We start from the raw sequence: 17,274 nt of genomic DNA on the forward strand, positions 1-17,274 counted from the left end.
GAGGGAGTAAGTCACCCTAAACAGGGCGGCCGGGCGATTATCTGCGGACGCGATAAGGGCGGCAAAGTAGTTAGACTTCGCCGTCCTTATCGCCGCAAGATAAGACCTTATAAAGGTTCTTAACTGCAATCGGTCGGATTCGGATCGGCTGGATCTCCAACCGCTCTCTAGACCTCGTCTCCGACGCTTCATCTCCCGGAGCTCCACAGAGAACCATGGGGCCCAACGAGATCTGCGACGGGTCAGAGGTCGCATGGGTACAACGCAGTCGAGTGAAAGAATAATAATTTAAAATACAATAACTTTAAGACTACAAATGTTTGAAACAATTATTGCAACTGCAGTTTATTTGCCAAAAAGGAAAAAAAAGCAATGATTGCATGAACAACAAAAGGACAATGATTTCCCTGAAAAGCGAATGTAGCAATAATTTTCAGAAAAACCATGCATTTCTTCTGTAATTTCAATTTTAACAAATGAAGGCTGTAGAGAATATTTTAAGATGGAAACACTAGAAATTCACATCAACAGAATTGGAATATAACATCATAATACTCCAGATATTTCCAGGAGTAAAATTGCTAATAATTGGCAGCTGATATCTAACCTGATTTAGTTATATATAAGATTTATTTGACAACCTGAAACCAGCTGAACTCTAAGTAGTTTACCAAATTTATTAATAGATACTGAAACAAAACAAAATGATTAAAATAATAACAAAAATATCAAGCAAAAAATATAACATTGTAAGAAGGGGAAATGCTAATACACTTAAATCCTAAAGACCGTCTAGAAGAACCATGTCTTAATTTGCTTCTCAGAAGGCCAGGAACCATGGAATTTGCATTGATTTGCTTTTCCTTAATATAGTAGTGGCCATATGGACATTTATAAGAAGCTTGAAAAAGTATTTTTTTAAAAAGATATAAGTACTATACATAAATATATCATCTGGATATATTTGTAGCATTTTAGAACACAAATTATGCTTATGTTATAAGAGACATATGTGTCACCTTCATACTGTCTTGTATTAAATAACAACTGTGGTTATAATATTCAGCCAGAATATTATAAATAATTCTGGCTGAATATTATAAAAAATACCTTTATATAGTTTTTTTTAAAAAAAACAACTGTTTTAATGCCATTATTTATATAGGTGTTATTGTCTTATTTGGGGATAAAACTTTCATTCTTGATTGTTCTTATTTTTTCTTTTGTGCACAGTTCTGGCTCCTCTAGGAGGTAGAGCAGTATAACAGCAAAGCAACATAATATTTGCATATGTAGATTAATTATGTACAGGTAGTTCCCAACCTATGACCACAATTGAGCATTAAAATTTTTGTTCCTAAGCAAGGCAGTTGTTAAGTGAGCTGCACCCCTTTTTATGACCTTTTTTGCCATAATCGTTAAACAAATCACTGGAATTATTAAGTGAATCTGGCTTCCCATTGACTTTGCTTGTCAGAAGCCAACTGGGAAGGTTACAAAGGGTGATCACATGACCCCCCCGGACAGTGCAACTGTCACAAATACATGACAATTGTCAGGTGTCAAAAAATTTGATCATGAGACTATGGGGATGCTATAACGTTCTTAAGTGTGAAAACTGATTATAAGTAAAAAAAATTCAGTGCCATTGTAACTTTGAATGGCCAGTCAATGAATGGTTGTAAGTTGAGGACTACCTGTACAATAGTATAATGATTGGCATAAATACTGATCTTTTCATAACTTTCAAGGATTATATAGGAGAATCACAAAGATTTATTTATTTCACTTACATATCAAAGTATTTTTTAAGATCCAAAACAAATCTCATCGCCACCATCCCAGTGTCCAGTGGAGAGGAAGAGAGAGCAAATGATAAAATGAGTATTGTGATACCACTACCACAACCTGCCTCCTTGAATGCAAACACTTAAGAGTGCAATTTGCTTTATGACATCACAGCATGCACGCCATCTTGTCATTCACTCTCTAGATTTTCAGTTTCAAGGTATACTATTTGAATGTAAGATCTACCTAATCTCAGAATTATTGGATAGTACCAAATAATTGTACTAATTAACAAAATTCTGCCTATCCAATTTTCCATACAAAATCAGGAATACTTTTTTTATTCATTCCTTCAAATGCATTAAATGTTGAGGGTAAAATATTTTGAGGAAAAGCTATGACATAAATATTATGTAACAGAATATGTTATTATCGAAACTGCTTTTATGTTTTTATACATTAAGTAGCAACAGTTACAAACTAAAACATTAACTAATGTGTAGAAAAGGAAAGCAGCTTACTACAATCCCTATAGAAAACACTGTAGTTAATCTTTGGACATTTAAAATGCAATTCCATAAGATGTCTGTGAATTTGTATAGTAATAGGGCCTAGCCTGGAAGCTCATTGAGGCAGAACAACTATTTCTGACACTGCACTCTCCCCTTACCTCCATGAGTATCTCTCCCAATGACAGGCTGATTTTTTTAAAAAATCCCATTTATATCCCGCCCTTCTCCGAAGACTCAGGGTGGCTTACAATCTAAGAAGCACAAATCAATGTGCTTAGCAATAGCCTTCACTCTATGTATATGACTGCTTATTAGGGCTTTCGGGGGGCCCCAAGCGGCATTTTTACAAAGTCAGCTTTAATTTTTAAAATTGTTTGCAGACCATATATATCCTTAAATTTTACAAATGGTGAAGAGTTACCTTGTGGTAAGATGAGCAGTCAATAAATTTATAAAATAAATCAATAATCTTGATTTGATTGTCCAAATCATGCAAATATAATTTATAAATAGCACTCCTGTTGGTCTTTTTGTAAATTTACAAATATGAGGGACTTTCAGTTTTGCGCAGTAGTGCCCTGTTGCAGGATTGCAGATTTCTGCACCCCTGCGGCTAATTTTGCCCTGCCAGGGGACCCTAAATGGGTCTAAGTTGCCCCGGAGAGGTGGCGAAGAAAAGAAGGGTGCCCCAGCGATTCTGGAATGACGGTGGTTGTTCCATTCGATTCGGGGAAAGCCTTCTAACTCGACAGGAGAAAGGCTGGCCACACTTCACTGATCAGCCTAAGCCACTTGCAGCTGAAGTCCAAAGGTAATAACCAGCATAACAGTGAACAGCGTGCTTGAAAACGGGTGAGGAATTTGACCTTCTCTCTCCTATTTTATGCCTAATTTCCTGGAAAAGATCCCCAAGAAGCAAAAAGCTTCCCAAAGTGAGAAGGAAGGGGACTACACCACCCCTTCCATAGACAGAAGCGGCAAATTATATATATAATCCTATCAATACTTTTTCAGGTACACACACACACACACACACACAAACACACACGTCCATGAACAAAAATAACTTTGTTTAAAAAAAAAGTTGGGAAATGAACAGTGACACCTAGTGGAGGATTAGAGGAAAGTACAACTGTATTGACTCAGAATTTGGCAAGACACCTAGAAACAGCAAAAAAGCTGGGAACAAAGCACTAAGTTATTTCTTACTGAGTGAAACTACATTTGTTTAAAAACTGCTGACCTTCTGGGATTACAAACATACTGAACTGCATGTTTAAACTTAAGAACTGTTTGCAGAGAAAGAAAAAAATCTTGGCCTTTGGCTAATCTTCTAAAGGAGAAATTACTAGAAAACTTTTAGTTGATTAAATACTTTGGATTGAATCCTGACTGGTTGATAATTACAAGGCCCCTGAAAAGAAGAACTGTTATAAAATATTGTTTTCAGTGATGCCTGGACAATTAAACGTACTGGACTATAAAACTATTATATAAAGATACAAACTACGTAAGACTTGGCTATTTGGAACTTAAGGCGGGCTGGCTTGATAAAGCCAATAAAAAGACTATGACACCGATGAAAAATTACTTAAAGGGGAGTGATAAAATGGACATTTTATACCTATCTAAAAGTGATAGAAAACTATACACAACACCTTCTCCGGAAGACCCAGTTTGGAGTTTCAAAGATCTGCAGGAACAATGACTCAATACAAAACAAATACATCCCAGGAGAAATATATACAATGCTGCGACAGATTCAAATGATAATTGTTTCAAACCATGATGAAATTAGAAATAAGCTTGACAATATAAATGAACATATCTCTTAACATAAATCTACAACTGAATAACACTCAAAAAATGACAACAAGGAATGAACAAATAAATCAGACAACAGAACATAAATTAAATGAAAGTGACTTAAATAGAAAAGCTATAAATGAAGAAAACTACAATTTAATACAAAAAAAATCTGCAAAACCTCACTGTAATAAAGAAGACAAAAAAGATGCTTTATCCTCTAGGATTTCAAAACAAATTTGAGGATAAAAAAGAAAAACTAATAAAATGGATTAAAGAACTGTCAGAAGAATCATCACAACGTGGGTGACAAAAAATCGATATTTTACTTGAGTTGTCTTTTTTGTCCCCAACAACACTCACAAAAATAAAACCTGGCAAGCTAAACTTACTGACTTGGAAATGGCAAAAGAAGAAGACTAGAGTTGGAGTCAAGAAATGTGATTCAACATATCAGAGGAAATATTATATGACTAAACACTTGTTTGAATATGGTTAATATATATATAAGATTATTAGATGGTGTAGTATAAGATTAAATATTGTTGAATATGGCCAAAAGAATAGATAAAATTTGTAAAAGGGCCCTATAGTAAGAGAAATAAGATATATACTGTAAGTAGTATAACATTTCTAGAATATATGAAATATTAAAACTTTGAGATGGTGTATTTAAATGAAAAGTTTGGATATATAAAGGTAATGAATTTTGAGAAAAGTATGACTGATAATAGTGGTCTGAATACTGAGGGGAAATTAAGCTTTAATAAAAAGTTTGAAAACAGGATATATAATGACTTAATGTCTTTTATAAATATAATGGAAACATAAGCTGTTATATGTTGATGTTATCATATGCATAAATACAAGAAGGTTTATATTCAACTTGATATGTACTGAAATTATAAAAAATTATATTTGTTTAATGTAGACAAAAAGAGATTATTGGAAGAAGAGAGGATGAAGAAATATATTACCAACAAATTAATTGGAGAAATTGTTATTGTTTTGAGTATATGTACCCAGACAGCACACTGTTCACGAAGCATTAAAGATTGTTATTGTAAAAAATAAAATATATTTTTTTAAAAAGAAAATTTACAAATATGTTCCAGATCAGTTTAGCAATGCCACAAATGAAACTTAAATTACACAAGAGCTCTATTTCCATGTCAAATCATTAACTTAGGACATTGTGTGCACCTACACTGAAAAAGTAGCATTTGCTTAATTCATATTTCATTTCATTATTTTTCTTTCTGCCAATATACAAACATAGTGCACAAGTGCTGTTTATAAGAGCAACAATATCTCAGTATATGGCAACAACCTACTAAATTGTCTTCAAAAATAAAAGTAGATATTTTCGCAAGCCTCTAATTTTTTTAAGCAACTCCTCCAAAAATCTACAAATGGTATCAACAACAGTGGAAAGAATAAATCTCACTTGGTTTGGAGCCAATGTACAAAATAAAGATTATTTTATTTTGCCTGGAAAATTGAAATAATCCATGCTCCTAGGACAACTTTCTTCTAGTGATATAGAAAGAATTTAACATCTGAATCATTTCAAGCTAAAAACAATGCATTTCAAATTCAGGACAGCTTAAGCACAGAACATTCCCAAAATGTTGAAAACAGCATCAAACAAGTCTAGCAAAATTGGGACAACTCATCTTAAGCAATTTGAAATTTGGTTTGCACCCACTGACTTCCTTCTATCCTGCAAAGTATCACTTGATTATTAAGCAGAGGAAGGAGATTCACAATTCAAAAATGAACAAACAAAAAGACACAAGCATGTGATTAGTGTTTCATTTTTACTTAATCAGGGCCCATATTAAATTATTTATGGTTTAATAAGGCATATACTTTTATGCATTTTAAAAAGGATATGTAGAATTCAGATTGTATATACATTTGAAACTGAGGAATGAAAGATTGCCTCAAGTTTGCAGGCTGTGGATTTAATATTAAGATAGCAAATAAATCTGCAGATATTTCACAAAGCATTTTCAAAGCATACAAGATTAAATCCACATATGCTGCTGAAATGAAGCACAATAAAGTAGCACTGAGATAATCTAAAGCTAAAATGATGGTGTATGATTTATGATTAAGCATCATTACCTGCAGAGCAAGGGGCTTCCATCTCATATTTTTCAGTAAAGCTGGTGCTGAGGTAAGCATGCTCTGAGGTCGCTTTTTCAAAGTTAAGATAACACCACTCGGATCCTCTCGTAGTGCATTCACCAAATTTTTCAACTGCCACCCCACCTGGTAACCAGCAAAATTATTACAATAAAATTGAGATAAATTATTCACAGTGTAATCCTCCCCTTTTAATAAGATTAGTAAAATCATTAGATTTTGCAGATTGCTGTTTAAAATTTCACAGTTGACATCACTAAAGCATGCTGACTAAAATCAGTATTACTGGAATGCATTAGAATGGGTTATCTGATTTTTAAACTTAGAGAACGAATAATCACTAATGCAAACTGGGGGATTTATTCTTATTTTTATGAGTTATTTCAATAATTAGTTCAAAACTAGTTAAAGTTGAGCAGTGGAACACTCCCAGAGTGTTCCCTACAATTTAGCTATCGTTATTTTAGCTGCACATTCACCTTTAATTATGCTCTTAAATTAACCATGCTATTAATCCATCATTTCAGTAGGCATTAATGTTATAAAATTAATCATAAAAATATTATTCTTTCAGACTGACCAAAAATCAAATAAAAAGCAAGCACTGAAATGTCTTTTGTAACAAAATTTTAAATTTCAAATTGTTCAAAATTTATTAATAAGTGCACATATATATAAATTAGCTTTGGTTATACAAACATTGTAGCAATACAGATACAGTACAGGTAGTCCTTGACTTATGACCACAATTGAGCCCAAAATTTCCAATGCCATGCAAGACAGTTATTATGTGAGTTTTGCCCCATTCTTGCCACAGTTCGTAAGTCAATTGCTGCAGTTGTTAATTTAGTAACATGGTTGTTAAGTGAATCTGGCTTCCCTATTGATTTTGCTTGTCACAAGGTCACAAAAGGTGATCACATGACACCCCCAGGACACTGCAACTGTCATAAATACATGCCAATTGCCAACTGTTCAAATTTTGATCATGTGACCATCATGGGCATGCTGCAACAGTCGTAAGTGTAAAAAATTGTGCCATTGTAACTTTGAATGGTAACTTTTCAACAGATCTAACACAGGTAAGGTCAGAAGAAATGTTTTCTGAAAGAATACATTTATCTCAAGCTGCTAACACTTCAGGAGTCACTCATATGAAGATAAAAAAGTGATTTGAATTATATATATATATATATATATATATATATATATATATATATATATATATATATATATATATATATATGTGTGTGTGTGTGTGTGTGTGTGTGTGTGTGTGTGTGTGTGTGTGTGTGTGTAGATCTAGAGTCTCGGGTTTCTTCCCGCGTTCCTTTCATCTTCAGAAAGTTGTGGCGACGTTTCGATGAAATCCCATCCGTCATCCTCAGGCCGGAGTGTTCCTCCTGCTGCTTAAACAACACAATGTACTGTATTTAATAGTAGGATGTCTTATTTTGTGTTCCCTTTATTTTTTTGAGCAGTATATATATATATACGTATATATGTATGTATGTATGTATATGTATATGTATGTGTGTGTGTGTGTGTGTGTGTGTGTGTGTGTGTGTGTGTGTGTATAATTGTTTCCTGCACTGTACACAAAGAGAATGTTGGGTGTACAGTAATGAGTTAAATTTGCTTTTAGATTTCAGAGGCTCTGGACATAAAATGCACTTTTTTTTTTTAAATAGTGGGAGATGGCTTTCTACATTACTGGTTTAGTACTAAAATGCCCCTTGATACTACTATTGCTGGATATAATATTCTATCTTTCCCCCTTTAATGCATTTATAAGTAGAGGATTTAAAAAATGAACTAAGATAACTGAAAAGTTTTGCCTTGAAGTACCAAGCAATAAGCACAATGAATTTGAAAAGCTTACTTAATTAATTTCCCCTTATATACTAAAAGCCAATACAGGTAATCCTCGACTTACAACAGTAATGGAGTCTGCCTATTTCAGCTGTAAGGCGGGAGGATGCTAATTGAAACTTGTTAAGTGAAAGAGTCCCCATCCTGCATCACCCCAATGCATATGTTAAACAAATGTAGGGGTGAATACAAGGGTCATTAAAACCTGACCTCCCCTCCCTCTGCATGCCCTATTAACACTCCTTCATAAATCCTTTTTTATGAGAAAATATAGAAACTGCAAAGCACAAACAGTGGCTCATTATCCTGTTTTGATTGTAGTTTAAAAAGTTATTTTGTATTTAATTCAGCAAGCTGAAGTAGAAACTAAGGGAAAATGCATTCTGTCTAGTCACCTCCTAAAGCAAGCATGTCAGTCACTTGAAAAGCCCATACATCAGAAACATGACAGTATTACTCCATTACTCAGATAGCACCTTAAATATAAGAACCCAGTGTCTCTTTCTTTGCCAGAATACATTAGCTCCAAAATACTTCCAAATTGGCCTGCATGTGGAGATATTTTTCTATAGCCAATCACCCACCATTTTGTTGCTCTTGACTCTAAATAGAAACAGTGGCCTTCCCAGGAATTGGATATATGAGTTGATCAAAGTTAGTCCTGGTGTCATCTTACTACTGCTGCAAAAATCAAAATATTCTCAATCTCCTTTTGATCTTTCTCAAATGAGAATGACTCTTCAGTCAAGGGTATATGACCTAAGATGCACTGAGTAAAGAATAATTGAGTTCATTTAAAAACATTATTTATTTATTTATTTAATTCAATTTATATACCGCCCTTTTCCTGAAGGACTCAGGGCGCTTTACAGGGCAAAATTAAAACAATACAATATAAAAATTACAATAAAATTAAATCAACAGCCCCAAAATTTAAAATTAGAATTTAAAAACCTTAAAACCCATCAGTCCAGGCCAGCTAACTCAAAAAGGCAGGTTTTTAGGTCCCGGCGAAATGAACGAAGGTCGGGGGCGATCCGGAGTTCCACCAGCAATTGATTCCATAGGGCAGGTGTGCCCACAGAGAATGCCCTGCCCCTGGGGATTGCCCGCTGGCATTCCCTGACCAGCGGGACCTTGAGGAGGCCCTCCCTGTGGGAGCGCACAGGACGATGGGAAGTTGATGTTGGCAGCAGGTGCTCCCTGAGATAATCCGGACCCATGCCATTAGCCATTTTATTTTGAAATTACTACATATTTATTTATTTAAGAAGGGAAATTCCAGAAATGATCAGTTTCTCTTCAATTTTTAAAAGGAATAATAATAATAATAATAATAATAATAATAATAATAATAATAATAATAATAATAATAATAATAATAATTTTATTTTAGTGAGATTGATGTAAATAGCAACTGATGGAATGATTAGAAGTCTTTAGATGAATATATTCTCATTCAAAAGATTTCATCAAAATTATCTGATTTTTTTTAATTAATAAGTACTCAATTTGCAACATTAAAAGGATTTTTTGAATATATTCTAATAGAAAAAGATGTATTAGAAATTTTACTAACCAAAATATCTGACTCTGACAAACAGCATGTGGGTCAGGATGCATCACTTACATTATATGCAAAGATAAGAGACACAGAAGTTTAGGATGAAGACAGCTATAGTTCTGCTATTGGGCTTAATTGTGAAAAAATGCTTAGAGTAGGAAGAGAGTAATATATGAATCATATTTTAAACAAACAATTTAACTGTACATTTTATTAGCTAGTTTGATTATCAAATTCATTTTAAAATGGACAAGACAAAAACAGTCCATTCCAACTCTCAACAGAATTCTGCTGCCTGGGTTCTATAATGAAAAAGATGCCTATATTTAAATAGTCTATTGTTCTAATGTATCCCTGTTAATTATTGTTAAAGATGACCACAACTGGTTGCCACAATGATGAGGTAATACTGTATTTTTAAACAAAGTAAGGTTATTGGAATTTGCATTAAATTATGGCTAATTCTGCTCTACCTACTGAATATATAATTGTGCTTTAAATGAACATTGACAAATTAGAGTTAGAATTATCCTTTATATTATTTTCTATACCTGAACTCAATAATGCAATAAATTCCTGAGAAACAGAACTATAGCAGCTGACTTTAAGTTTGCATTTCTCTAGACTCAGAAGTGGATTTGTTTAGGACTTCAGGACTTTAGCAAGGAACACAATTATTTTTTTTTAAAAGTCTATACTTTTAAAATGCTTTTGTCAAAACACAGAATCAATGGTAAGCAAATAAAGAAAAACTGACATTTAGAGCTCAAGCACATTCCTAGGCACAAACTTTATATTTTCTATCAGTGACATCTAGGATTAAATAAAAGTGCCTTATATTCAGGACTTTTTTCTCATTAAAATCAATTTCAAAGATGCATCTATGTTCTCATAAAATACGAACCATAAAGCTGCAGTTAAACATTTCTCAGTCTTACTCAGATGGAAACATGACCTTGCTTTCTGGATTACTAAGATGCCACAATGTAGTACACCCTAGGAAATATATTGAAATTATTTCCCTATGTCACTGATACAACAGATTGCTCTAGGACTACCTAGTCTTTCTTTATGTCTTTTCTTTGGTGAGATGGTTTTAAATTCAGCGTCCTATGTATTGAAACTTAACATTAAGAAAACCAAGATCATGGCATCCGGCCCTCTCAATTCCTGGCAAATAGATGGGGGAAAAATGGAGATTGACAGATTTTATTTTCCTGGGCTCCAAGATCACCGCAGACAGGGACTGCAGCCAAGAAATTAAAAGACGCTTGCTCCTGGGGAGGAAAGCCATGGCAAATTTAGACAGCAGACTAAAAAGCAGAGACATAACCCTGCCAACAAAAGTGCGTATAGTCAAGGCTATGGTCTTCTCAGTTGCAATGTATGGCTGTGAAAGTTGGACCATAAGAAAGGCTGAGCACCAAAGAATTGAAGCCTTTGAACTATGGTGCTGGAGAAGACTCCTGCGAGTTCCTTGGACTGCAAGGCGATCAAACAGGTCAGTCCTAGAGATCAACCCTGACTGCTCCTTAGAAGGCCAGATCCTGAAGCTAAAACTCAAATACTATGGCCACCTAATGAGAAGGAAGGACTCACTGGAGAAGAGCCACTGCTGGGAAAGATGGAGGGCAATAGAAGAATGGGACGACAGAGAATGAGGTGGCTGGATGGAGTCACTGAAGCAGTAGGCGTGAGCTTAAATGGACTCCAGAAGATGGTAGAGGACAGGAAGGCCTGGAGGAACACTGTCCATGGGGTCGCGATGGGTCAGACACGACTTCGCAACTAACAACAACAAACATATTTTATGTAAGTGGAATGTGTATGACTGAGCAAAGTTGTACACCAACCAGGGAAAAGTTGCTATTTCACTGTTTGGCACTTGAATAAAGAGCTAATATATCAGGACACTTAGAGTAAAACTGGGAAATTCTTGTCTATAATAGTAATATTATTTTCAAGTGCATCAGCTCAGCAGCTTTTAAAGTATTTTAAGTCCCTGCATCAAAGTATGCTGAACATGCATTATTATCAAGAATCTGTTCAGTGGATTCCCAGGAATATGCTAGCGAAGTATTATATCTACATCACTCAACTGAAAATGAACAGCTCAAATAATGTTAGCCTAAATCCCAGTCTCACACTTTTGTTATGGGTCTGGTTAAGCTGATATTTTGTCCTTTAAACAAAAAAGGAGATTGTAACTAAAAAATACTCTTTTTGAACATATGAGAGAGAACAGAATGAAATATACAATGTCAACTAACTCTGTACTCCATGATATAACTCTTCAGTGTTATATCACACCTTAACCACATTTATCATGCATAATTAGCATATAAAATTTGGTAATATGAAAAATGATTGAGTACTTTGTTCAAGAGCATAGCTTGAGAACAAATATAAGAAGCTACTGCCATCCAGACATTGCCACAAATAATCAAATAAATTAAGTAATAAATTAGATTCAGTTTGTTCAATAATGTTAAGATGATTTTAAAATATTAGAAATATTAAGAATATCTGTCATTAGACAAAATGCAGAGGACCTAGCTTATCAAAACAGCAATATATAAATCAGACTTGAAAGAAATTAGAAAGCCACTCGGTACATGACAGTAGAGACAAATAAAATTGGAAAAACAGATTTTAACTTAAGATTTCTAGAAAAATGAAGTAGATGCAATAACTATCTTTTGTGGATTTCAGCAATCATTGTAATTCATTTCATCAAGTACTCATATTTCATTTAAAACTTTTTTGAATGTAGCAGTTAATTATAGCATTTGGTTTACAGTCTGTTTGATTGCCTCTTGTTTTACAACCAGCTATTAATTGGATATAACATTGCTCTCTCATTTTTTTTGTAATGCTTCACCTTGTTGTTAACTGAAAACTACAACTTCAGGTCTGGGAGCTGATTACTATGCTGCCTAGTACAGTTAACATGTACGTTGCGATGGAAGGTTAGAACTGAGTTGTAACTTTCTAACAATTCTTAAAGTTCACCAGTATGGTCATCATTTAAATGTTACCTGAAATATAAATTATAAATACATTCATATGTATTCTTCCTGAAATATAGTAATATTTTTTAAAATGGAGCAAACTACAAAATTTACATTTATCTTAAAGAATCATTATGTTAAAATCAAATTAATAAAAATTTCTCATCTCTAGTTTAGTATTCCAGTAAAATAAATCAAAGCAAAAAATACAGCATCCCACAATCATGTTCCCACATTATAAAAATACCTTGTTCAAATTTCCCAATAAATGTTATTAGTCTCTAACAGTACAATTCTAAGCATATTTTTAAAAGGCAAACCCTGATTCATTCTAACAGACGTAAGTTTATTCAAAAGTAAGTTCCATAATATTCAATGGGATTTACTCAAGTGCGCATGCATAACATCTTCATCTGCCCTTTTTATGGTGTCATACAACTTATTTCATTTCCTGTGAATCGGGTTTTTGTCCATCGCTACAGAAATGTAGGAGCATCAACATCATCCTAACATCATCCCAAGTTATAGCACTTTCATTGTCAGACTAAATAAATTACAAACTCACTCAAATTGACCTCAGTTCCTGCATACTGAATCTACTACAGTGGGGGTTTTTTATGGTGTTACAGATGTTTGCCATTGTTTTCCATATGTATTTTTTATTTTACAATCAAGAAAACAGGCTTGGATTTCCTAGGTTGACCTTCATACAAGTGCTCATTTAGCTGCTTAACTTCAGAGAATGGCCATGGTCAGCTAGGTGTTGCTAACTGCAAAGTTCATTAATATTATTACATCCTAATAATAGCTAAAATAAGGAATGAAATAAAGTATATATTATCCCACTAAAGCATCAAACACAAAATAAATTACTTGTGATTCCAATTAATAAGCATGTAGGAGTTGAACAATGTATGATTTAATACTGTTTTCCTGCCATAGCATTTACACCACTACTAGGAAAGTAAGAAATCTGCCAAGTCTTTAAATGTTTAATACCCTAAGATGTTGTCCTATTAGAGGTTTCTTTATAAAAATTCTCCTGCATGAATATTAGCAAATAAGTACTGATAGAAATATATTTTAGTTGTATAAGGTAATGTGGTAGGCTGAAATTCACTGGCTCTTTTCTCATGATACAATTGACATATTCAACAGCTATTTCTAGGAAAGTAATATTCCCATTAAGTAGCAGCCAATTATCATAAAAACAAAACTTTTTTAAGAGGAAGCGTTTTATAAACTGGCCAGGTATGTTTTTTTTAATTGTTGGAGAAGTGACTACATATAAACATCACAAGAATTATTAATTTTTAAATACCTCATGCAGATGATGCTCACATAATAAACCAAATCTGTTAACATGAGTTGCTGATAAATTAATGCATTTTCATCTTCAAGTCAAACAGAATTCAATTATACATACCACAGTTTGGTGATTAACTTGAATCACTTCATCGCCAGCATGGATTTTCTTACATCGATCTGCAGGTGACTGAATTTAAAATAAAAGAGATGATAAAGAATATAATCCTTACTGATTATCATCTCTCCTTTTGCAAAAAAATATAATTAAGCTGTGAAGATTGTATTTAAATGTTCCAGTAAATAGTTTTGTAAATAAGTAAATTTATTTTAAATTTTTAAAATGTGTAAATTAGGAATTCTTGGTCATGTGTCAATTTTTATTATTTTCCAGTTAGGATGTAAATATGGAAACAAATAGAAAACCACAAATATAAAATCACACAAGCAATTAAGTAAATCTATAATTCTGGATAGAAACTATTATTTCAATACAACTGCTCAAGCATTTAAGTTTAACCCATCATCTTCCATTTTCTTCCCCAATTCTTTCTAAATACCATCCTTCAACAGTCAGAACATTCTCTTTAGGATTTTGGGGAGGCAGACGAATATTTTATATCTTTTAATGTAAACTTTATTAATAGTTGCAAGATAAAGAGCCTTTTTAATATGGTTATCCAGTTTGCTAACTTGACCACCAATTAGATATTTGCCAAGTATAAATATAAATCTGCAGAGATTACAAGTATATTCCTGAAATTTTTATTTCTGTTACTGTATTTTAATTTGAAAATGAATGCTCATTATCTTTTTTCTATATGTGAAAATTCTAGTGAAATATTTGTTTGTGAGATAAGTAGTAAATCTGTTCATATCATATGAGCCGTGGTGGCACAGTGGTTAGAATGCAGTACTGCAGGCTACTTCTGCTGACTGCCAGCTGCCAACAGTTTGGCAATTAAATTCTCATTGGCTCAAGGTTGACTCAGTCTTCCATCCTCCCAAGGTTGGTAAAATGAGGACACAGTTTGTTGGGGGCAATATGCTGACTCTGTAAACCGCTTAGAAAGGACTGTAAAGCACTGTGAAGCGGTATATTAGTCTAAGTGCTATTGCTATTGTTACCAGCCCATGAAAGTAACAATATGACTCAACAACATCATCAATAAAAATCCAACAATTGCCAAGACACAATTTTTAAATTTTTTAAAACACAGCAATATCTGCTTTAAAATCCAAACAACAGGAGAAAGGCAGAACAAACTGAGGCAGTATGCTACAATTACGGTAGCATCTCCAACTGAAAAAGTTATGTTTTTCAGTTCCAGGTGGACTGCTGTGTTTAATCCTAAAAAAACCTACCTATGTAATTTGTAAATGTAAATAAATAAATCAGAAAGTAGGCTGAAGAAGGAAGGAGAATTCATTTCCCCTAGTTCATCTGCTATTCTACTTTTTGGTACTGTACAGCAAGTAAGATTTGGGTGGACATAGAATAACCTGGTCATAGGAATTCCATCTCATTAATCACATACGTATTCAATATTCTACCTATTCTGAATGCTGGTTATTGGATTCTAAGGGTAAATTGTGGATTGCCTTTCTAACAGGAATTTTGTTTAATGTTCCCCTTCAGAAATCCATCTATGGCTAGTTCGAAGTTTTTTCTTTCTTTTTTTTTTTTTTGCTTAAGTGGTAATATCAGCTAGAACAGACATGTCAAACACAAGGCTCGGGGGCCGGATTCAGCCCACGAAGTGTTTTCATGTGGCCCGCGAAGCCATCCTGGAAACAGTGAGGGAACGGCCTGTATTATATATGTAAACAACATTAATAATAAGTTAAACAGTTATTCCGTTATTACTGTGAGGGGGAAACAAATCTGACAGGAGAACACGCGGGAACTTTGACAGCTGTCAAAGTTCCCCGCACGGCGCAGGCGCAGCCACTGACAGCTCGCGGCTGTCAAAACACCGAGCCATGCGGAAACAAGAGCTGTCAAGAGAAGACGGCGCGGATTGGTTCGGTTAGACGCGGTGCCAAAAGAGACGTTCCTGATTGGTCCTCACTGACAGCTGCCGGCTATAAAAGCCGGACGAGTTGTTCTGTTTTTGCCTTGCTCTAAATAAACCTCTAGTTAATTAGCCTGTTGTCCCGAGTGGTCCTTCGGCTACTTCACGGCCCCCACTGCCTTGGCCCCGGCCCAGAGACCCTCATTCTGCCAGAGACCCTCAGATCTGTCCCACTCCTGCCCAGGCCCCCATAGGCACCCTTGATGCCAATGATATAGAGCTGGCCACACCCACCCAGTAGGCCACGCCCACCCAGCCTCCCTGAGGGCAACTGCAATGCTGATGCGGCCCTCAATGAAATTGAGTTTGACACCCCTGAACTAGAAAAAAGAAATCTCACAATGTAGCAAACCAACTGAATCCATAAGATATAAGGATGGAGGTCTCAAACTTTCTTTACCAGAAGCACTTCGCATCCTATTCTTTCTTCCAGTTTTGGAATAGTGACTTATTAATTCCTGTTGCTACCAGCTATATTCTGGGAACTACTCACTTGATGAGTATTGCCTAACCCTGAGTATATGAGAGATAGCCTTTCATACCCTGTGCTGCTTTTCTAGTAATTAAATGTTTAAAGAATAAAAAGTAGAAGTAATTTCAATATTCCAGCCTCCTGATCATGTAATGTACAGAAACATCTAGAGGACAAAATCCTTCTTCTCTCATGGGAGGCAGATCAGTTTTAGAAGAGGAAAACAAAGTATAAGATTTAGTATACAAAATGAAAGATTAAAAGTTCCTTTTTAACTATAAATTTTAGAAATCCAAATGCACAAAATATAAAAATATAAACTACAGAGTTGCCCAAATCATGATGGTATAGCTGACAATTTTTTAAAAAAATGAAGAAAAAGAAAGATAATCCAGGGCCCATAACAGACCACAAAATGTTGTTGGTTTGATATAAATGAACATTAACTATTCCAACATTTCTTTAAAGGAAAAAAATCTGACCCTTTAGTACTACACAGTAAACATAAATCAATCTTGTACAAATACCTAGCTAAATATTTTGCCAGGAAATAGAAGAATTCCTGCAATGCATGTTTCCTCTGCACCAATTACCTGACTTCTCCAGATTGTTGGAAATTTAGTTTTCATCATGGGCTCCTAAGAAAATGATAAAACTCTGCACTCTCTAACGTCAATACACATATTTTTAGTAACCAACCTTCGCTATCTCCCATAAA

General features: G+C 34.3%; 1 protein-coding gene across 1 annotated transcript in view; it reads right to left on the minus strand.

Annotated features, from left to right (window-relative positions):
* Nucleotides 1-17,274, minus strand: part of CNKSR2 (connector enhancer of kinase suppressor of Ras 2) — a gene marked incomplete at both ends in the record, with an annotated part of 194,165 nt that overhangs the window by 102,202 nt on the left and 74,689 nt on the right. Inside the window, 2 exons of the mRNA XM_083362658.1 lie at nt 6,237-6,383; nt 14,131-14,199. Of these exons, the coding sequence (XP_083218784.1) occupies nt 6,237-6,383; nt 14,131-14,199 (216 nt within the window). The remainder of the gene's footprint in view (nt 1-6,236; nt 6,384-14,130; nt 14,200-17,274) is intronic.

This window comes from Vipera ursinii (assembly GCF_947247035.1).
Source record: "Vipera ursinii genome assembly, chromosome: 4".
Lineage (NCBI taxonomy): Eukaryota > Metazoa > Chordata > Lepidosauria > Squamata > Viperidae > Vipera > Vipera ursinii.